Source organism: Primulina huaijiensis, chromosome 9 (assembly GCF_012295235.1).
Source record: "Primulina huaijiensis isolate GDHJ02 chromosome 9, ASM1229523v2, whole genome shotgun sequence".
In the NCBI taxonomy this organism is placed as follows: domain Eukaryota; kingdom Viridiplantae; phylum Streptophyta; class Magnoliopsida; order Lamiales; family Gesneriaceae; genus Primulina; species Primulina huaijiensis.
Window position 1 is genome coordinate 1,675,647 of NC_133314.1, and position 19,281 is coordinate 1,694,927.

A 19,281-nucleotide genomic window follows, 5' to 3' on the forward strand; every position below is an offset into this window, starting at 1 on the left:
GACATTGTTTATATCGTATTACGAAACTTGTTAATTGTTGATTATAATATTCCTCTACAATATCGTGTCAAGTAGATAATGATTTTATCAAACTTTGTACGCAATCTGATTTTTACTGGGAAGAAGATGTGATCTCGTCAATCAAAGCATCAACATCTCTAAACGAATACCCTCCCTTCCTTCACCGCCCTCCGACCCTCCGCCGCCAGATCCTTTGCCCGCCGCCTCATTTCTTCCACCTCGCCTCTACCATCGCCCATCAACCTCCGCACCGTCACCTCCACCTTCTCCCTCCTCACCACCACCTTCCTCTCCATATTCCACGAAGCCCACTCCTCACTCCCAACCCTCAGCCCGATCTTCAACACCTCAGTCACCAGCTTCTGATGATAAACTGCTCCGCCGACAGAGGCAACGTGATCATCGGCACTCCAGCACAGACGCACTCCAGCGTCGAATTCCATCCTCATAAATCCACCAACTGATTCGTATTCCAAGATCAACATCGTAGTGTCTGTCAGATGACAAAGATGAGCACTAGGCTAGGATTTAAACTAAAAAAGAAATCATTTACATGAACTATCCGCTTCACCAAACAACTTTCAAGGGTATAACGACAGGGTTTCATCAATTGGTCCTCTTCTCTATGAATTAATTTAGGCAATTGCAATTGGGTTCAAAAGTTGAGAAAATTACACCATTTGGCAGCATTTTAAAGCAGATGATTACGATTCACGGGTCCATTTGCTAGGGAATCAGAAGGTAGTCACCAAATGAATTACCAAAACAGCTGGTTAGGGATAACGGATTGGTACAACCCAAATGGTTAGACTCGGCAGATCCATGGGGAATGTCAATAGATATTTTCGCTCACCATGGGCAAACTAGACCATATATCTGTAATACAAATGGCTAGAGAATAAATTCCCAACAATAAAAAAACATGAAGAAGCAAGAGAAACATGCAATACTAGGGGTTCAGCATCGAAGCAACAGATAATGATCCAAACTGATTGACCGAAAGAATAAGTGACACCATATAAGACATGCCTAGAGAGAGTAGAGACTGCCTATTATTTTTAGATGACTGTGCTCTCTATGTTGAGACAACGTTTCTTACTCAGATGGCCATATCCAAGTATAACAATCGTTCTAAAGAGTTCCATCCACTCCAAACAAAAACATAATTCACTTTCACTGTGTAGAAGTCGCCACGAAAACCTTAAACCTGATTTTTTTCTCCGATTGAACCGTGTCAGGTTGGTGATTGTGTCTGATTTTGACATCCTAAAAGTCACCACGAAAATTTATGGTTCTCGAGATTCAGAAAGTTTAACCATTAAACACTATCTATATGTTGAAATTAAACCAACTATACGTCAACACTGAACTCAACTCATGAACGCAACCAAAATTTTGATATGCGACAATAATGTTCGGGTTGGATAAAAATAGGCAAAAAAATAATAATTTCCCCAATTGAAGATCCCTCGCGGGTTGAATCAGCTCAACGGTACCCAAACTTTGAGAAAAAAAATTCACCACAAATGATCAGTTTGGGGCGTATTCTTTTCTTCTGTGGAGTGTGTGTGATCCAGCCTTGAATATTTTAATCCGAATCTGGATCACCATCGACAATATCTGGGATTGAATCTGCAGATTCATTGTCTGATTCCAACGTTTTGCCTCTCTTTTTTTCTGAACGTGATAGAAAAGCAGATAACCTTTCGACTATTGGAGAAACATCATCATTCTTGGTCTCCAACACAAGTTGTTCCGACATAGAAGCGTTCATCTCATCTTTGGCAGATATCCCATTATCAAAATTACTTTCAACTGTTGTTTCTTGGCCGAATGGTTTGAATGCAGCGCGTTCTGAAGTAACCACATCGGATTGAGCACCCGTTGGCAGATTTGATGACGTAGTTGGTGCACTATCTCGTCTTTGTTTCTTGGTAGTTTCCGAGATCGGTGATTCAACTGTAAAATCATTCCCACCAATCACCATTTTCTCAGCTGGATTGCCAGCCGGCACAACTAAATATTTTTCCTCCGAAAAAACTGAAACAGAAGGTACAGTGGTCACGAGAGGTTCCGTGGCATCATTAGCATTCTTCTGTGTTTCGGTGACTTGCATTTCCATATCATCGTTATCATTGCCAACCCAGTTTTCGTACAGGTCATCGTCTTCGGATTCAGGCTCAGGTGGGTCTATCCCTTGTATCCCGACTTCAAATGTAGACAACAGGCTCTGTCCAGTGGCATAAGAAGTATCGGGAAATTTGTGGCCTTGACCTTTGTAGTCACTATCGCTCAAACTGGTGCCTAACATAGGGTCGGTCCTCAGGGATATAAGCCTGTGCAAGGCACGGTCACAGTAGTCAGCAAGCTTCGTCCCTCTTTCTTCGGTTCCTGCAGTACATGCAACTTCCAGAGCAGAATGAGGGGATCAAATCATAATACAGCATAGCAGAACCACATAACCAGGACTGGGTGATGATTTGGTCAAGCTTATGATCGTGGACATAGAAAAGTCAAAAAGTTATGCCAAAACAACTGTGAGAGAAGTTTCTATTAAGTTAATTTATCAAAAATTTAACAGAAATGACTATTTAGATGTTCCTTATTAGGCCAATCTCAGTACGAACTAGAGATTAGTCTGATGATTATGCCTTTTCACCTTTACGGCTTAGAAAATATACTGAACGGATCACCTGAACGGAAAAGTTCCAGACCCGAGGCTAAATGTGATGGGCTAGTACAGCCTGGAGAAATAAGAGATGCATAAAGCCCCCGTAACGAAGCTAGTTGAAAGTCAGTCCAGACAAGGCTAGGTTCAGCAGAGATGAAGACATTTCTTTCTTCCTTGAACCATCCTCCTTTACAAGCATTTTCAGCAATAGCAATAAGAAGATGATTAACTTTTGGTCTCCAGCGATCAAATTTTGAATAACCACCCTGGTAGTGACAATTTCAGTAGTTATATATTAAAGAAAAACAAAGAGAAGGATCAAAAAGGCCGTAACTGATGTCAGTTTATTTAAAATTATAAATTCTAACTCAATTGCATTATTTGTGATAAAATCAATGTATTTTGAGTGGCTACGTCATTAAGAATGGTGAGCTCAAACTACAGCAAATAGCTCATTTGAAAAAGAAAAAAAGTAATACTATTATCAAACCTCAGGAATCATCCAAGCGAGATAATGAAATTATCATAGAGAGGCAGCAATAACTCAAATAATTAGAAACAGATTCTGATTAAAACAAAATTGAGTAATGCGTTTAGAAAAAGAATAAATGGATTATGTTTCTTACTGTTATTTTACCCATGACAGGTGTTCTATAGTTATTTTTGAAGGTTGGTATATTGGGGTAAGCTATTAATTAGTGTACCATAATATGGTTATACAAGGAGACTGATATCACATCTGGCAATGACAACCAAGCATCTTCAACTTGGAGGTTATTAAATTTTTGGGAAGTGTCTGCCAGAATCTGGTTTGGGTCCTCAAATTAACAAATACATCGATAGATTTCAAATTTATCTAGAAGTACTTGTAAAACTGAAATAAAGTAGGGTTCTGTTCTAAGACTTTGAATGATATTGATCTAGATTATCGGAGACTCTAGAAATATAAACAAGCCCCTTTTGCAAATATTAGACCATCTTAATGAACAGTTTTGTAAAACAGAAAAATCACGAAGAAGAAAAGGGGCATTGTTTCTTGCTCCTTTCATCGGAAACTAGGTTCTCTTAGTATACAAGTGAAGGTTCAAGTACAGTTCCATAGAAGATTTGCGCTAGATTAGCCAAAATATAAATTCATCCAGTTGCAATCCACCATTCTCAGTCAAGTCAGTCATAAGATTCACTTAAACCAAATGATCATAAATGAGACATACGAATGAGATTTCCCAAGGAAGAAATTGAAGAGAGATCATAACTAATGATATGCTCATAGATCGGACACATACCACAATTAGAAGAGCTTCTAACACCTCCAATGCAGCTATCTTCACAGATGTCGGAAACAAAGTCTGTGGCATTTCAACTTCTACACCTTTTACAGGCTGTTCTTGAAATGATCCTGTCGTACTAGAATGCTTCTTTCTCTTCCGACGAGATTTAGTCACTACCTCCGAAGCAGCTTTGGAACTTGTTCCGTCCTTATAAGCAAGGGGATCTAAATCAATAAATACAATGTTGATAACATCTGGGATCACATGAATTGCAGTTCCTGAAATAAAAAAGCTTAAATTAGTCAAGATATAATAACCCAGTTGTCTGATATAAGGTACTAGCTCATTACAAATGTCGCCTATTCGAAGGGACTTGGAAAAAAAATATGGATAAATGATTACATTTTGGCACCACCATCAAGAATAGAAAGAGGACAGAAAGAAGAGTTTGGCTGAGTTAACAGGCAACAGCCTGTGTTAGAACATGTTCGCATATAATAAGGGCATTTAAACAAGAAAATCATGTAAACAAGTCCTCGCTTTTTATAGCAAGATTTTATTTTCAACATGCTCTCTGATTGCATATGACCACAATGCAAGGTTCCTTCCAGTCACCCCAACCCTGTCAATGAGCACATAAAGCCTCCAATCACAGCAACTTCTATTCTCTCAAACAAGTTTCAGTCTGTAAAACACAGAGGCTATACGATCTACGGATCTCAAAATATAAGATCTTACCCTTTCCTAGTTTCTAAAGTGCTGAACAAACAAAATGACGCCCAATCAAAAGCTCAAACAATAGGATGTGATGGCTACAGTTTCAAGACAAGATTTCACAAATGAATTATTAACTTTTGATGTTATGTGCTCTATCAAGCTGCCAGAACTACGAGAACTATCAAAGTTCCCATCACATGGATCCATTTCACGGTTAAATGTGAAGCACCTATAGCTAGTTAAACGTGAAGCGCCTACAGCTAGGATATTTAGAATTTGGTAAAAGACGTGCATATAATATAAATGCCCCATGCTTTATATAGTTATGCGCAAACTTCCTCTTAGCCTTCTTTCATCCTTTAATACTTCGTCTTCTAATAGATTCATCTTTAGTGATGGTTTTAACAACATTGATGACAGAAACAACGAGAATATCAAAGACATCATGAAAGTAACAGACTGTAAACTCTCCATGAATAGAAAATGCTCATAGATCCACTCTACATAACATAAAACAGTATTTCCCAAGAATTTTGTGCACTGGAAATTTAAAGATCCAATTTGTTTTCAAAAGCTTCTATTATATCTTTCATAGAAACGCACATGAGCACACACCAGAGATACAGTATACTTGAGTGTGATATAATGATTACCGTTAAAAGCAGTTGAAACATATAAAGAAACTGCTTTTGCAAACCAGACAAAAAATAAAAAGAACTAACAAATATTTTGGATGCATACCGAAGCCCCCTATTGATATCATGACTTTCATCATCGAGTATGCTCTCACTCTCAGCTCTGCAGAAATGCATCTCCTCATGTATTCCATCAGCAGTCGTAAAATATCTGCTGCATGTGGTAATACTTTGCTGCACAAAGAATAGAAATTTCCTGGTTTAAACAACTTATAACTTGACGAAATTGAGATCAAAATGAAGCAGTTAGGACTTAAGACTTTCTTTTCAGAGAAAAAAAGGGACAGAAAAAGGAACTGTGCCAATTCTAAGATTTTAGCTGCAGCAACAAAATCAGTCCATCTACCCATAAAAATATTTCAATGATCATTAACAATTCAACTCCAAGAAAGGAAAAAAAAAATAGCTGCACTAGTTGCAAATCAAGAAGGTGAACTAAAATCACAGTGCAAAGCCAAACTGCTATCATAAATATTTATACTAAATCAGACAGCATCATTCTGCACGGACAACGCTTAGGTTCACTCTTTCAATTGGATTTAATATCAGTTTTCGCATTTTCTTTTACCCACCGAATAACTAGTTGCCTAGAAACCCACCAATTAACTAGAATACTTCTTGTCGAGAATCTTAGGCCTCGACAGAAAGACTCGAAATTGTCAGTGATGTTTATATTCCCATTTTTTTTTACGGGGGGATTTGGCAATCCTAAACTCTTTTCAGACCTGCATAATTTAGATAGCTTGATGGCCCATTTGAGTAATTAGTGGAGAGGAAAACTTCAAGCAAGATTGCATAAACTTAATACTGCTAGAGAACTAAAACAGGAATTTGGTATCTGTAAATAGTGAAAGACAATAACAGCATTCACCTTCTTAAACCGTTGATAACTGCTGTGATAATCTCAAGCATATGTAACTGCAACCGTGGAAGTTCTGAACATATAAATTCTTGTTTCAGGGTAGTCCCGAAAGGAAGTGGACTTTGAGACAATGAGCCATCAACCAGCAGAACTCTCCATGCAAGAGTTACTAGAGCACGAATTGGCACAGGAACCTGCCATTCAACACCAATGGTATTTAACATGCATCAGTTTTGAGATCCTCACCTGCTGCTCTTAATGTAAAAGCATCAGCAAAGAAGTTATATGCTACCTGAACAGGGTAAAAGTTTTTTAGCATCGTGCTACAACTACTCATTAGAGCACAAATTTTAAACCCCAGCAGTTGCTCAAGCCTCCTGGTTGAAAGATTAGAAGTCTGCTCAGATACCACTAATCCTCCTAGTGGTGGTGGGGATTTTTTATCTGAAAGAAGTAATACCTTCATGGCCTCGCTGCTTCTGGAATCTGGAAGAAAATAAATAAGCTACAAAGTTTGAACCAAAATTGACAACCAATTGGGTAACTCCTCTGGTTGATACCTTCTTCTAGCCCATGGAAGGCATCATTCAGATGACTTTCAATTGACAGCAAAATTTTCGTCATCATCAAACACCAGCTATCCTTGTCTCCTCTTGATTTCGGAAGCAATGACAAGCCACAACTAAGTTTCTGCAAATGAAGAACTCCAAATGAAGCCCACTGGTTTGGGCAATAAAATGCTGTATCGAACCATGGGAAAACTCTCTCACCTTTAGAACACTAGCACTACATTCTCCAGACATGATTTTTGAGACGATAGCAGCTTCAACCTGCACAAAAAAACAGTTTATTTTCGAATATCATGAACTTAAAAATCAACAGTGTATTGAAGCCCACCATTGAAAAAAGTTAAATAGCTGACACAAAAAGCAAAAAATGGAGAATTTACATTGTCATAATGTCGGTGGATAGATACTGGGAAGAAACTCATCAAGGTGCATAAAAGACTAAGTAGTTCTTCCTGCAAAGTGAATATGCCAGTGAAGGAGAGTAAATGTAGCAAGGAAACTTTTCCCACAATAGAGATGAAGGCTAACAAAAATAAATAAGAATATTGTAAATCATGAAATAAAACATTTACAGACATATAAACACAACAGAACTGATTTAATACATAAAACAATGTAAAGCAGTGATATATATATACATACAGCACCAGAGCTATCCGCATTTAACATCTTCAAAGTTGACTCAATAACTTTCGAAGCCAGTGAAGTACCGTCTTTCTTTGCTTCTGGGAATCTACTCAATCTAACCCATATTATGAGAAAAGATCAAAACAATTAACCACTCACCTCCATATCTTAGTATAACAGAAGAAAATTAAAATTTAAAAAGAAAAACAAACAAACTGGAGAAGAAAAGATTAGCATGAAAACTTTATTGAAAATATATACCATGTCACTAAATAGAAGCAATCAGCTACGTTAAATTGGTATAGAGCAAGCTAATGAAAATGATAATTTTCACTCGATCTTATGGCCAAACCCAAGTCAAATACAAAGCAGACTTTGAACTCTAACCAAAACACAAATATAAATGTCAACTAGTCACCTCACAAAGTTGATGTAAGACCCCTTCTGCAAAGATCAAATTTTTTATCTCACCTCTGATCCCATGAAAAATGAAGATCATTTAAGAGCAATAAAGATGAAAATTTAATGACACCAAGATAAAAGTATGAAGGCGTGCAATTTTTCCTAAAAATATCCCTCGCGACTCATATTGATAAATAAGTAACATTAATATTTAGATTAGTCACTCATATGCTTGAATTCTTATAAACAAACATGAATGATGACAATTGACAAACAAATTCACCCATACATCTAACTTTTAAAAAAATCGCCATAAATATTTTTCACGGGTAACCAGAAGAAACATATAAGAAAAATCTAGCATTTCTTTAAAAAAAATATTAATGTACAAACCTGGTAAACAAATCTGATAGAGCCGCAAAAGCAGCCACCTTCACAAAAGGAGAAGCCGCAGGAAGCTACTAACAATGACCAAAGAGACGGTATAAGATTTAACAACAAACAATACAGAGTTCATATAAACTGCACCATTTATAAAAAAGTGAATAACGATTGACATTTTTTAATGGTATTATATGTGTATGATCCCTCCACCATAGAAATGTGTTACAAAAGAATCTCTACAAACCCCAGGAACTAATTGTGTTAACATTGAAACTCTGCATATGACATGTAAGCTATTACGATAAAAAGCTGTCAAGGAACTTCTGCATAACTTCAATTAGAAGATCAAAGGGTAAATTTAAAACTCTTCAACAACCCTTTTCAGGATATTGGTACATTTCCATGATTTCAAAGGGTACTTTAGCAAATGAAAATGAGTCATGATCTTAAAAGCCATTTCAACAATTTGAACCTCGGAAGCGACAAGATAAATTTGTCAGGGCAATACAAAGATCAACGCCAGCAGTCAAAATAAGCAATCCTACCAAAACTTGCAGTGCTCGAAAGTAATTATACCTGGATGTGATTGAGTAGCTCAGCAAACCACGAAAAATATGAAGCTAAGAAACGTTGTGAACTGCATTCTTGACATGTCACCGCAAGTAAACTTATCGCAGCCCAACATTTATCTGTTGGCTAAAGCACATTAACAAAATCGAAACGTTTTAGAGCCACAATAGTTTCTCTTTTTAGTCTACATTCAGTAGAAAGAAAAAGATCTGTTATTCCAAAAGTTTAAGAACCAAGTATGTCCATCAATAATAAAAAGCAATTAACCCAGCATCAAATTTCTACACAGTGTCATAACAAATTATTTCTTATTTCAACCTCCAGCACAAACATGTTCCTTGTCCATTCTTTTTTTTCAAGTATTAATGAAAAATAGAAAGGAAAATTTAAACCAATCGTTGCTACTTGAAGTGGAGAAATGTACAGGCTAATTAAAGAAATCATAAAAATTGTGCAATGAAACTAATAGATGCTTCCACCCATAAATGTTTTTCATACAAATACTCTACTGGACTATGATAGAAAAGCATGATTCATGTTACCATATGGCCAGCCAAAAGAAATTAAATGAAAAAAGAAGTAACATTGGCACTATTTGAAGTAAGAGCTATATACAGCTAATCAAAGAAATCACAAAAATTGTACAATGAAATTAATAGATGCTCCATCCTTCAATATTTTTCATACAAATATTCTACTGGAATATGACGAAAACACAGATTTGTCTTACCATATGGCCAGCCAAAAGAGAACGCACTCGATGGTCCCAGGAATCCACAGCCTTTTTCCAGCAATCCATCACCTCTTGTTTGGCTAGACCACGCTCGAGCAGCAATTTGTGAGTTTTGACAGTCGTCACGACGTATGACAGGTCTGAAGGGTCGAGAAAAGGGTGTTTGACATCGGGGACATACTTTCTCAACAGAGAGAGAATAAGCTTTGCTTTACGTTCATCATCAGACAAGCCGCCAATGTCCTCTCCAAATGCCATTCTGTAAAAGGATTTACATTAACCAAAGATGCTCAATAGGGTTTATCAAGGATTTTGATGTGGATTCAGAACAAAAACCGGAACAACAATTCTACTATATTCAAATCACTTTGACACGAAATTCGATCGATTAACACCCATTAAAATCAAAGCAATAAATCGAGAAGCCATATCCATCATTTACTTCGTTACCTTGCTTATTCACAATCGACCCAAACTGATTTTTGCTGCTTGTTTCTCCACCTGAAGGTTGAAGGCAAGAATATGGCTTCGTCTTGAAGTTGAAGGTGGAAATTGGACTTTCAAGGATGAAGGGTTTTCAACGGCTCAAGGTAATGGGCTAAATATTGAAGGCCCACGTTCCTTCATCCTTTTTTTTTTATTTTTTCTTATTATTTATGTTATTAGAAATTTTATATCAACGCGATGAGATTCAAAATGGAATTGGTATTTGATGGAATTTAATTTAACATTTTTATAAAATAAAAAAGTTTTTTATTAGACAGTCTCACAAATTTACATTCATGAGACGAGTTTGTTTGATCCATATTTATAGTTTTAAGTTAAAAATTTGTTTCACAAAATTAATAAGTAGATTGTGTTCAAGATATTTATTTCTTAACATCGGTCAACTATTTTTTTAAGAAAATGACCTCCTTAAGTATATTTCAAATACACTTAAGGAGGTCATTTTCTTAAAAAAAAATAGTTGACCGAGGTCTCTCGTAGTTTTGTGTTATAAAATTGTGATGAGATTTCATAGGATTTGATCTATATAGAAAAGAAAAATAATTCTATAACATTAAATATTGTATATCTATATTTTGAGATAAAAAAATCAAATAAAATATGTTTATATTTAAATTTAAAATTTTATTTTTGACATTAAATGTTTAATTTATCAAACTTCATTCACAAACTTATGGTGAAAATTTTTAATAACAATACGGTTTTTTCTTGTTACTTTTTAAAAATATTTTTTCCATATGTATCATGATAAACAATATAAAAAAAAAAATTCATAAATGTTATTGATAAACAAGATATTTTAAAAAACTCGCCATTTAAAAATTTGTTTATTTCAAATAATATCATTTTTAACTGTCAAATTCAATTCTTAAATAACATTTTAATTTTTTCCCGTAAAACACCGAAATAAAATTCAAATCCCATTACATTGAACCGAATTCATGGAAAAATTTATTCCCAAATCCGATGCAGTACATAACATGATCCTTTGATGCTGTTGATCAAAGTTCAAATTAAATATATTTCGATATGATCAAGTGAGTTTCAAGGATACGTAATTGCCTCGGCAGCTTCCTTCATTTGGTGCAACGCATCTTCGAAACACTTGGCTAGAAGTTTTGGTTGTGGGATTATATCTTTGGCCACCAGAATTTGCAAGTCAGCCACTCCTGCGTAACTCACCATATGCAAAGTGATTGCCTGCATTATCTATCATCAGAAACCAACCAACAAATTTACTTTAAGGAGGTAATTAAGCTTCTCATCTCACACAATCGGGGACCGGAAGTTCTGACGTGGCGCCGAACATATAACATCCAGCACCATGTCAGTCAACACCAAAATGAAAAATGTGCTAATTAATTAGATAAAAACTTCGAAGAAAATGCGGAGCGAAAGAAATCGAGAATGTATGTTACATGAGGTAGGCTGCTGGAAGTGGCTCTTATGTGCTTCACAGGGTTGCCCCCTAAAGTGATCTCTTCTCGAGGGCCAACTACGTTCGATATAGTAAATGTGGTATTACAAATAATTCGGTAATTGAGGATACCCGCAACCTACAAGAAAATGAAACAAGAATATCGTGCCAACATTATATGGTGTCACATCAATAATTCAATGAAATAGGACTGAATAAATCTAACTTGCAACACGAAAACAAAAATTTGACAATATAAAATGCGAAAATTAAAAACAAACAAAATTTGTGATGAATTTTGCTATTTTGCGAACATCCGAATATCAAACAAATTAAATTTTAACGAAGAAAAACATTTCAAGCACTCACACTTTTAAAAATACACACACATATATACTACCTCCGTTTGAATTATATAGGAAATGTTTCTTTTTTTTGTTTGTCTAAAGTATATAGGTTTGTATCATATTTTCCAACTTTTTTACTAGTATAGCCCTATTAACTACGTTTTGAAAAACATGAAATAATTTTTTGAATGAATTAAGTACGGATAAAATATAAAGTTTAATTGGTATATAATTTGTTTTTTCAATGTTTTTCCTTAGTCTGTGAGACGGTCTCACGAATATATATATATATATATATATCAAGTCCAATTTCTTCACCTTTGGGCCGAAAAGAGACATGATGAAGTTGCCGATTCTATAGGAGCAAGGAGCCTCTAACGAGAGCTTTTTCTGGTCGATCATTGCCTTGGCTCTCTTCACAAAGTGGAGAGGATTTGAACTGCTTTTGTAATAGTAGACAGGAAGGAGAAGTATACCAAATTTGTTACCCCATTGAAGCCTACTTTTTTCGCCCATCAGCTCGGTTAGGTCCTGTAATTAATNCGAACTCGAATCGATTTGAACCTGTTATAATATACAATAAAATTACCTGTAACCCTGGCTGTGGTCTGAGGTTCACCATAGCAACACCGGTCATTTTCAGACCTTCGGGAAGAGCTATCGTATCGTCCAATATTCATGAACAATTAAAGCTTGTGAATTGAGTATATGTATATGTGTGTGTGTGTATATATATATATATATATATATATGAATCAATAGATTTGAATATTACCTTTCGGACATGTGCTAATGTACATAGAAAGCCCCGATGAGACTACTCCGAAAAGGACATCATTAATGGTCTGAAAATGATTGATAATTGTCATATATTTGTTTTGTCCCATTTTGATATTTTTGACATAAAGATAAAAAAATATATCAAGTTAAATAAACTAAAACACAAACTTAAATTGGTTCAATAAACTATTAAAATTAAATCCAATTTATATGTCATATCAAATTTAAGGTGTATCTAGAATTAAAATAATAAAGATTGAGGTTAATATTCTTATTATTATTATTATTATAAGACAAAAATAATGATTAATTCGTAAAATATAATTATTATATATAATAGTTAGGGTGAAAAATAATGTAGGGTAGGTTTAGAAATTAATTAATATTTAGGAAGGATAAAGTGGCAATTAATAAGATAACATGGCAAATTAATTTTGAAGTGAAAATGTTTTCCAAGAAATGAAGCAAAAATTTATGGAAGAAGAGAATGGGAAAAGATCAGAAAAAACTTACTGCATCTGGAACTGCTCGCTTCACAGTCTTCATATCTTCCAGCCGCAACCTCGCCGTCGCCAATCCCCGCGGCCAGTCCTCCACTCCGGAACCACCGCTCAAGGCGGTGGTCCTATCCCGGAGCCACAACCCTCTCAACACAAACTCCATCACAAAAACCAACGTATACCAAACCACCTTCACAATACTCCAAGCACTCCACCTCCTCCTCAGCGGCGAGCTCGCAGTCCCAACGCCGCCGATACTCGGCAGCTGCTCTGGATCATCAACCCTCCGGCAGCACGTCAGCAGCAGCGACATCAACGAAATCCCGTCTCCGAGAGCATGGTGCACGCGGAAAACCGCCGTCCTGTGAGCTGCGAGTATGTGAATCTCCCACAGCGGTTTATCCTCGGAGAGAGGCGACGAGACCGAGAGATCAGCCATGTAGTCGTTGACAGCTTCATCGTCCGAGATAGAAGCATCCTCGGAGACGTGACGGAGTCGAATAACGACGTGTCGATCGATATCTACTTCCGTTTTTCTCCAGTGTTCGCGGCCCAAGGAATCCCTTACCATGAGGCTACAGAATCTGGGATGCTTCAGCATGACTGAGTTTTGAACTTGAGCTTTCACGGCGGCGACGTCGATTGGGTGTTTCCCGGCGATGGCGCAGTTGATGACTTGGTTGAGCCGGGGCTGGAGGAAAAGGCGGCCGGCAGGGGTCAGTGGCTGGTCTCTTTCTACAGAGTGTTCCATGTGTTTAGGCTTACAAAACTCTTTGTTTTGACTTCTTATAATGGAAAAAAATGGGACACATGTAAGCAGGTGCGGAGTCAGGATTCATGAGTATCTGGGGCTGGCTTCATCCTGTATTAGACAGTAATAGGTTCGATTAAAATCGAACCGAATTTTCTAAAATCGATTAACTGAACTTTTTTTTCGACAAACTTTATTATGAATATCTAACAAATCAAATCGAAAAAATCAATTATTTCGGTCACTAACACAATTAACCGAAATTTTATAATTTTTTTAAAAATAATCATGTTTTAAATATAAAGTCCAATATAAAAATTAGATTAAATAAATTTAAATTTTATTTATTATAAAAAAATTTTTAAGTATAGTTCTATTGTCCAACAAATTTTATTAGAAATTGCAATATTTAAATCTTTATAAACTTTATTAGAAAATTTAATAATATTAATTTTATTTATAAAAGTTCAATTTGTTATGTTAACCGAAGTTTTAATTTAAAACTGAAATCGAACGGAACTAATCTATATTTTCAAAAATTTAAACCGAACTTCCAAATGTAGGACCAAACGCTTGTCGATTTACCAAAAATTATAGCTGGTGGTAATGTTGCAACTCAAATATTTTGAATCGTACAGTAGTTCAAACGTCATAGTTCGATCACTCTACCTAATAGGGACAATTATTGTACCTCAACACCTAACCAAATTTTCAAATTAATTTATTTCGATCTATTATTCTGGTTGAAACTGATATTTTGTTCACCATTAGATTGTAATTGATGTTTGCTCGTTATTTGTGGATATGTATTTTTTGGTTTAAAAATAACTTAGACAGTTTTTATTTTTTTCGTTCTCTGAGTTATTTAGCTAGAAATATTCAATATTCCCAAAATTTTACAACAAAGAATTATTTTTCAAATTTCATACTTATTCAATTTTCGGTTATTATAAATAGAAAAATCACAAAACAAGCCCAACAATAATTGCACATCAATAATCATCAAACATTTCAACCAATTAATTATTATTTTAAAAATATGCAACAACAGATTTTTATGGTGAAAATTTAAACTCCAAAATTCATATACATCATAAGACAATATTATTGTAATTCGAATAATTACAACTAAATATTTAACATAATTTTAGAGTCGTCGAATTTTTATCTCAAAGTTGCATAATTTTTAGAATATACGACAATAAACCAATCAATATACAATAATTAATTATGATTTATGATAGTTGTCTTATTTTTAGATTTTAAACATGAGACTAAAAAAATAAAAAATTAAACTGATGAATTTGTTCTATTTTTAATATGGGGCTGAAAATAATTTAAAATTTTTAAATAATAATTTTTTAAAAAAAAAATAGGTGGGGCTGGAGCCCACCCTAACCCAAGGGTGGCTCCGCCCCTGCATGTAAGATAAAAAAATTTTAAGTGTTGTGTGAAGTGATGAAATGGTATAAGATAGAAAAATTTTAAGTGTTATAAAGTGGTGAAAAAATTTTAAGTGTTGTGTGAAGTGATAAAATGGTGTAAAAGAGAAAAATTTTAAGTGTTGTGAAGTGTTGTGGAGGAAAATGGAACGGAAATAGAGATATTTATAGACAGTTTGCGACGGGTTTTGGTTAAACCGTCGCTATTGACGACGGTAAATGATAAACCGTCGCATATTTTTATTTGGCAACGATTTGGATTCAAACCACTACAAGAAAAAAGGCCTACGACAACGGTTTTTCCTCGTTGTTGTTGGTCTTTTAAAACTGTTGTTAAAGTCCCTGTGGTTAAAGGGTGCGCTCAAAGACAACGGTTTTTTCCGTTGTTGAAGCTACAATTTGCGACGGTTTTTAGCAAATCGTCGCACATAAATATTGCGACGGATTTTTGTTAAACCGTCGCTAAAATTAGCGACAGTTAGGCAATGCATTCCGTCGCTAATTTTAGCGACAGTTCATTCATGATTTCCGTCGCTAATATTTTCAGTAAAATAAAAAAAATTACCTTTAACAATTTAATAATTCTAAAAAAACTTGTAATTTGAATAGAATAAGATCTTAAAACTAAAAAATTTAACAAAAATAAAACGAAAAAATTTACATAAATAAGCGGGGATTTCAAAAACTTGGAACAATTTTTTAAAATTACCGAAACTAAAATTATGTAAGAAAAATTTTAAGTGTTGTGAAGTTGTGTGTTTTAAAATGGACCGAGTGAGTGGGTATTTATAGAAGAGTTGCGACGGGTTTTGGTTAATACGTCGCTAATAGCAACGGGTTTTGGTAAAATCGTCGCTATTTCGCTAATAGCGACGGTTTATTAATGACCCGTCGGCGATCTATAATTTGCGACAGTGTTTTCTAATCCGTCGCTAATTTTAGCGACGATTATGCTAACTTCGTCGCAAAAATTAGCGACGGTTATACTAACACCGTCGCGAAAATTAGCGACGGTGTAATAATAACCGTCGTTAAGTATAAATATGCAACAGATTTAATTAAAACTGTCGCTAAATATAGCGACATCTATTATACCGTCGCTATATAGAGCGACGGTTGTAGGCCAAACCGTTGCTATTTTTAATTTTGCGACGGTTTTATGACGATAGCGACGGTTTCAGCAAATCCGTCGCTAAATACGTTTTACATCACCTTTTCCACAACAGTTTAAGAAAACCGTTGTCAATTGTCAAAAAAAAAACACGCTAATAGACAACGTTTCTATAAACCGTTGTCTTTGACCCTAAAAAATGCTCAAAAGACAACGGTTTTACAAAAAACCGTTGTCATTGACCCTATAAACCGTTGTCTTTGACACCTAAAAGACAACGATTTTTATAAAACCGTTGTCTTTTGTTTAAAAAACACACCTACGACAACGGTTTTTACTAAAACCGTTGTCGTAGGTGTGTTGTTAATGGTGATTTTTTCTTGTAGTGAACCGTCGCCAAAATTAGCGACGGTTTCAAAACAATGTCGCTAATTTTAGCGACGGGTTTGTCAAAACCGTCGCTAAATTTAAAGATGCGACGGGTTTTTTTAAAACAGTCGCTAAAATTAGCGACGGTTATTTTAAAACCGTCGCGAATTTAAACGTAGTGACAGTTTTTGAAATAACTGTCGCTAAATATTGCAACGTTTTCCTAAACCATTGTTGTTTGTCAAAAAAACCACGCTAAAATTAGCGACGGTTATTTCAAAACCGTCGCAAATTTAAACGTAGCGACGGTAGCGACGGTTTTTGAAATAACCGTCGCTAAATATTGCAACGTTTTCCAAAACCGTTGTAGTTTGTCAAAAAAACCACGCTAATCGACAACGGTTTCTTCAAACCGTTGTTAATTGTCCAAAAAAACACGCTAATCGACAACAGTTCATAGAACCGTTGTCATTGACCCAAAAAAAACGCTCAAAGACCGTTGTCATTGATCCTAAAAACCGTTGTCTTTGACCCCCCAAAGACAACGGTTTTTAAAAACCGTTGTCTTTGACCCCCAAAAGACAACGGTTTTCGATAAAACCGTTGTCAAAAAACAGAAAAACCGTTGTCGTATGTGCGTTGTTGTATGCAGAATTTCTTGTAGTGTATGTGAAACGGTCTGACAGATCTATATCCGTCAACCGGTCGATCAGATCATACTTGCGGTAGGAAGTAATATTTTTCATGGATCGAGTGGAATCAGAGATCTGTCTTTATAAACAATTTCACAAGAATTTTCGTGTTTATTAATTATATAATGACGTTGATCTCACTCATACGATCCAATTCTCATCGACGAAAATTTCAGGACTACCCTAAACGTGTATCTAAACATTGATATTTAATAATACATACATATATTATAAATTTTCACCATTAAATAAACTCTATGGTACTATCATAAAAATAGGATCTCATTACTCTTTCATGGACTACATGTTATACACAGGAGCAGGAAGCCATGTTCTTTATGCAGTGATACTACTGAAAGTTATTCGAGAAAGGTAATTAAAGCATGCATATATATCTAGTAAAAAAGCTGCACTAATTACTTTATTCAGTAAAATTTTGAAAAGACAAATTTCCTATTCTTCACATGGACTCAATCCATATGAGTCAACCAATGGAATTTAATTATTTTAGCAAAAAAATTAAGTGAATTTAATTACTTTATGATGAACTATCTTTATGATATGATATGATATGCCTTATTTGTTTAATGATAACGTATGAGCCTGATCAATCAAATATTTTAATTGCTAAATATATATTATTTGACTTTATTTAGACTCTACCAAATGAATGATAAATTCACATTCGTATACGTAGTTGATTGGTCTATGCTAATGAATAGAGAGTATCACAAAAGGGGTGAGATTTTTTTTCCTTTTAAGTAGACTAGAACCAGCGCAGCTCCCATGTTGGGGGAGGTTTAATTTACGCCTGAAGGTGAATGTTCTGCAAGTATTTTTATATGAAAATTATATATCTAACAAATAGAGAGTATTAATAATAATTTATGGTGACCAAACGAGTAATACTACTTAGTAGATGCGTTTGACGGAGGGATTTGAAAGTGAATTTGGAATGATATTAATCTCGGTGAATTTCAAAATTCATCGTAATAATCATTACATTTACATAAATTAATGTAGTGATAGATTTGAAATTCATTCAACATAAATTCTATCAAGAAATCAGATGGGTTTGAAATCCATGGATTTGAAGCCTAAAATAAATGAAATGATTTTCTTAAAAAATTTGGACTTCCATGGTATAATGCGGATACTAGAGTGCTGGATAAGAAATATTTTTCATGAAAATCTTTTTTTTTAAGGATATAATTATATTGATATAGACTACATATTATATCATTTTTTAAAAAAAAAAAATTTGGTAAGTACATTAATCACGAAATATCAATGGTTCACCTATGCTACGATAATCCAAATCAATGAATACTTACTCACCAGCTAAATTTTTTTAAAGAATATTCAAATGTACGTACCATTTGTTTTTTTTTTTTGTCTTACACTTTCTTCTTCGAGTGTTGAAATATACTATTGAGAATTGCGAGGGAAACCATAGAAATGTTTCCCCGTATAATTATTTGTAGTAAAGAGAAAAAAAGCATATTTTAGGTTTTAGAAATTCAACTACCAAATCAAAAGGGTTTAAATATTTTGTTGTTTCAAAAATAATGTGATTACCAAATCGGACTCGACAGAGTAATGAATCCGGTACACGTGAAGTTGTTTGGAGTTCAAACTATGAAATAGAATGAGACCATACATAACCAAAAAACAAAAATAGATACTTGTCTCGAACTCGAGTGGCTTGGTCAGCACCCAAGCTTAGAGAGTAATGAAGCCAAAGTTGGTTATTGCAACTCACAAGCCTTACATCATGGCTCATGAGTCATGAACGGTTTGCAAGTCTAAGCTCAGTCTCAACTTTTTAAATCAATTAAGCTGA

General features: G+C 34.9%; 3 protein-coding genes across 5 annotated transcripts in view; all 3 read right to left on the bottom strand.

The window, feature by feature from the left end:
- Nucleotides 1-10,613, bottom strand: part of LOC140984103 (elicitor-responsive protein 3-like) — a 33,689-nt gene extending 23,076 nt beyond the window's left edge. The window contains exon 1 of the mRNA XM_073451295.1: nt 10,607-10,613. The gene's annotated coding sequence lies outside the window, so the exon portion shown is untranslated. The remainder of the gene's footprint in view (nt 1-10,606) is intronic.
- On the bottom strand, nt 1,293-10,155 carry LOC140984387 (uncharacterized). Of its 2 annotated transcripts, XM_073451772.1 has the most exons (14): nt 9,973-10,155; nt 9,520-9,781; nt 8,796-8,915; nt 8,229-8,293; nt 7,449-7,548; nt 7,187-7,258; nt 7,008-7,067; nt 6,798-6,927; nt 6,530-6,723; nt 6,247-6,431; nt 5,422-5,549; nt 3,979-4,241; nt 2,715-2,958; nt 1,293-2,412 (listed from the first exon to the last, which is right to left on the bottom strand). In XM_073451772.1, exons 2-14 carry the CDS (start codon nt 9,778-9,780, stop codon nt 1,610-1,612), a joined length of 2,625 nt encoding a protein of 874 aa, XP_073307873.1. In that variant the 5' UTR covers nt 9,781; nt 9,973-10,155; the 3' UTR covers nt 1,293-1,609. The 2 variants fall into 2 exon arrangements, with proteins under 2 accessions (XP_073307873.1, XP_073307874.1); XM_073451773.1 differs by lacking the exons at nt 9,520-9,781; nt 9,973-10,155 and having other exon boundaries at nt 1,294-2,412; nt 8,229-8,296; nt 8,796-8,889.
- Nucleotides 10,614-10,908: 295 nt separating the features above from the next.
- On the bottom strand, nt 10,909-13,851 carry LOC140984928 (wax ester synthase/diacylglycerol acyltransferase 11-like). 2 transcript variants are annotated; one of them, XM_073452628.1, is made up of 6 exons: nt 13,087-13,851; nt 12,569-12,638; nt 12,383-12,438; nt 12,112-12,324; nt 11,448-11,585; nt 10,909-11,229 (listed from the first exon to the last, which is right to left on the bottom strand). In XM_073452628.1, exons 1-6 carry the CDS (start codon nt 13,822-13,824, stop codon nt 11,074-11,076), a joined length of 1,371 nt encoding a protein of 456 aa, XP_073308729.1. In that variant the 5' UTR covers nt 13,825-13,851; the 3' UTR covers nt 10,909-11,073. The 2 variants fall into 2 exon arrangements, with proteins under 2 accessions (XP_073308729.1, XP_073308728.1); XM_073452627.1 differs by having other exon boundaries at nt 10,911-11,229; nt 12,383-12,450; nt 13,087-13,848.
- Between the last annotated feature and the right edge of the window lie 5,430 nt (nt 13,852-19,281).

Bases quoted from the DNA above. Each gene is read 5' to 3' on its own strand.
- LOC140984387 (XM_073451772.1), bottom strand. From the start codon at position 9,780: ATGGCATTTGGAGAGGACATTGGCGGCTTGTCTGATGATGAACGTAAA. The intron at 7,549-8,228 runs GTTTGTACATTA...AATATGGGTTAG, and splicing joins CTATCAGATTTGTTTACCAG to ATTGAGTAGATTCCCAGAAG. The intron at 6,724-6,797 runs GTATCAACCAGA...ATTTTCTTCCAG, and splicing joins CTTCCATGGGCTAGAAGAAG to ATTCCAGAAGCAGCGAGGCC.
- LOC140984928 (XM_073452627.1), bottom strand. From the start codon at position 13,824: ATGGAACACTCTGTAGAAAGAGACCAGCCACTGACCCCTGCCGGCCGC. The intron at 11,586-12,111 runs GTGAAGAAATTG...ATTTTCTTGTAG, and splicing joins TGTCTCTTTTCGGCCCAAAG to GTTGCGGGTATCCTCAATTA. The intron at 11,230-11,447 runs GTAACATACATT...TAGATAATGCAG, and splicing joins CTTCCAGCAGCCTACCTCAT to GCAATCACTTTGCATATGGT.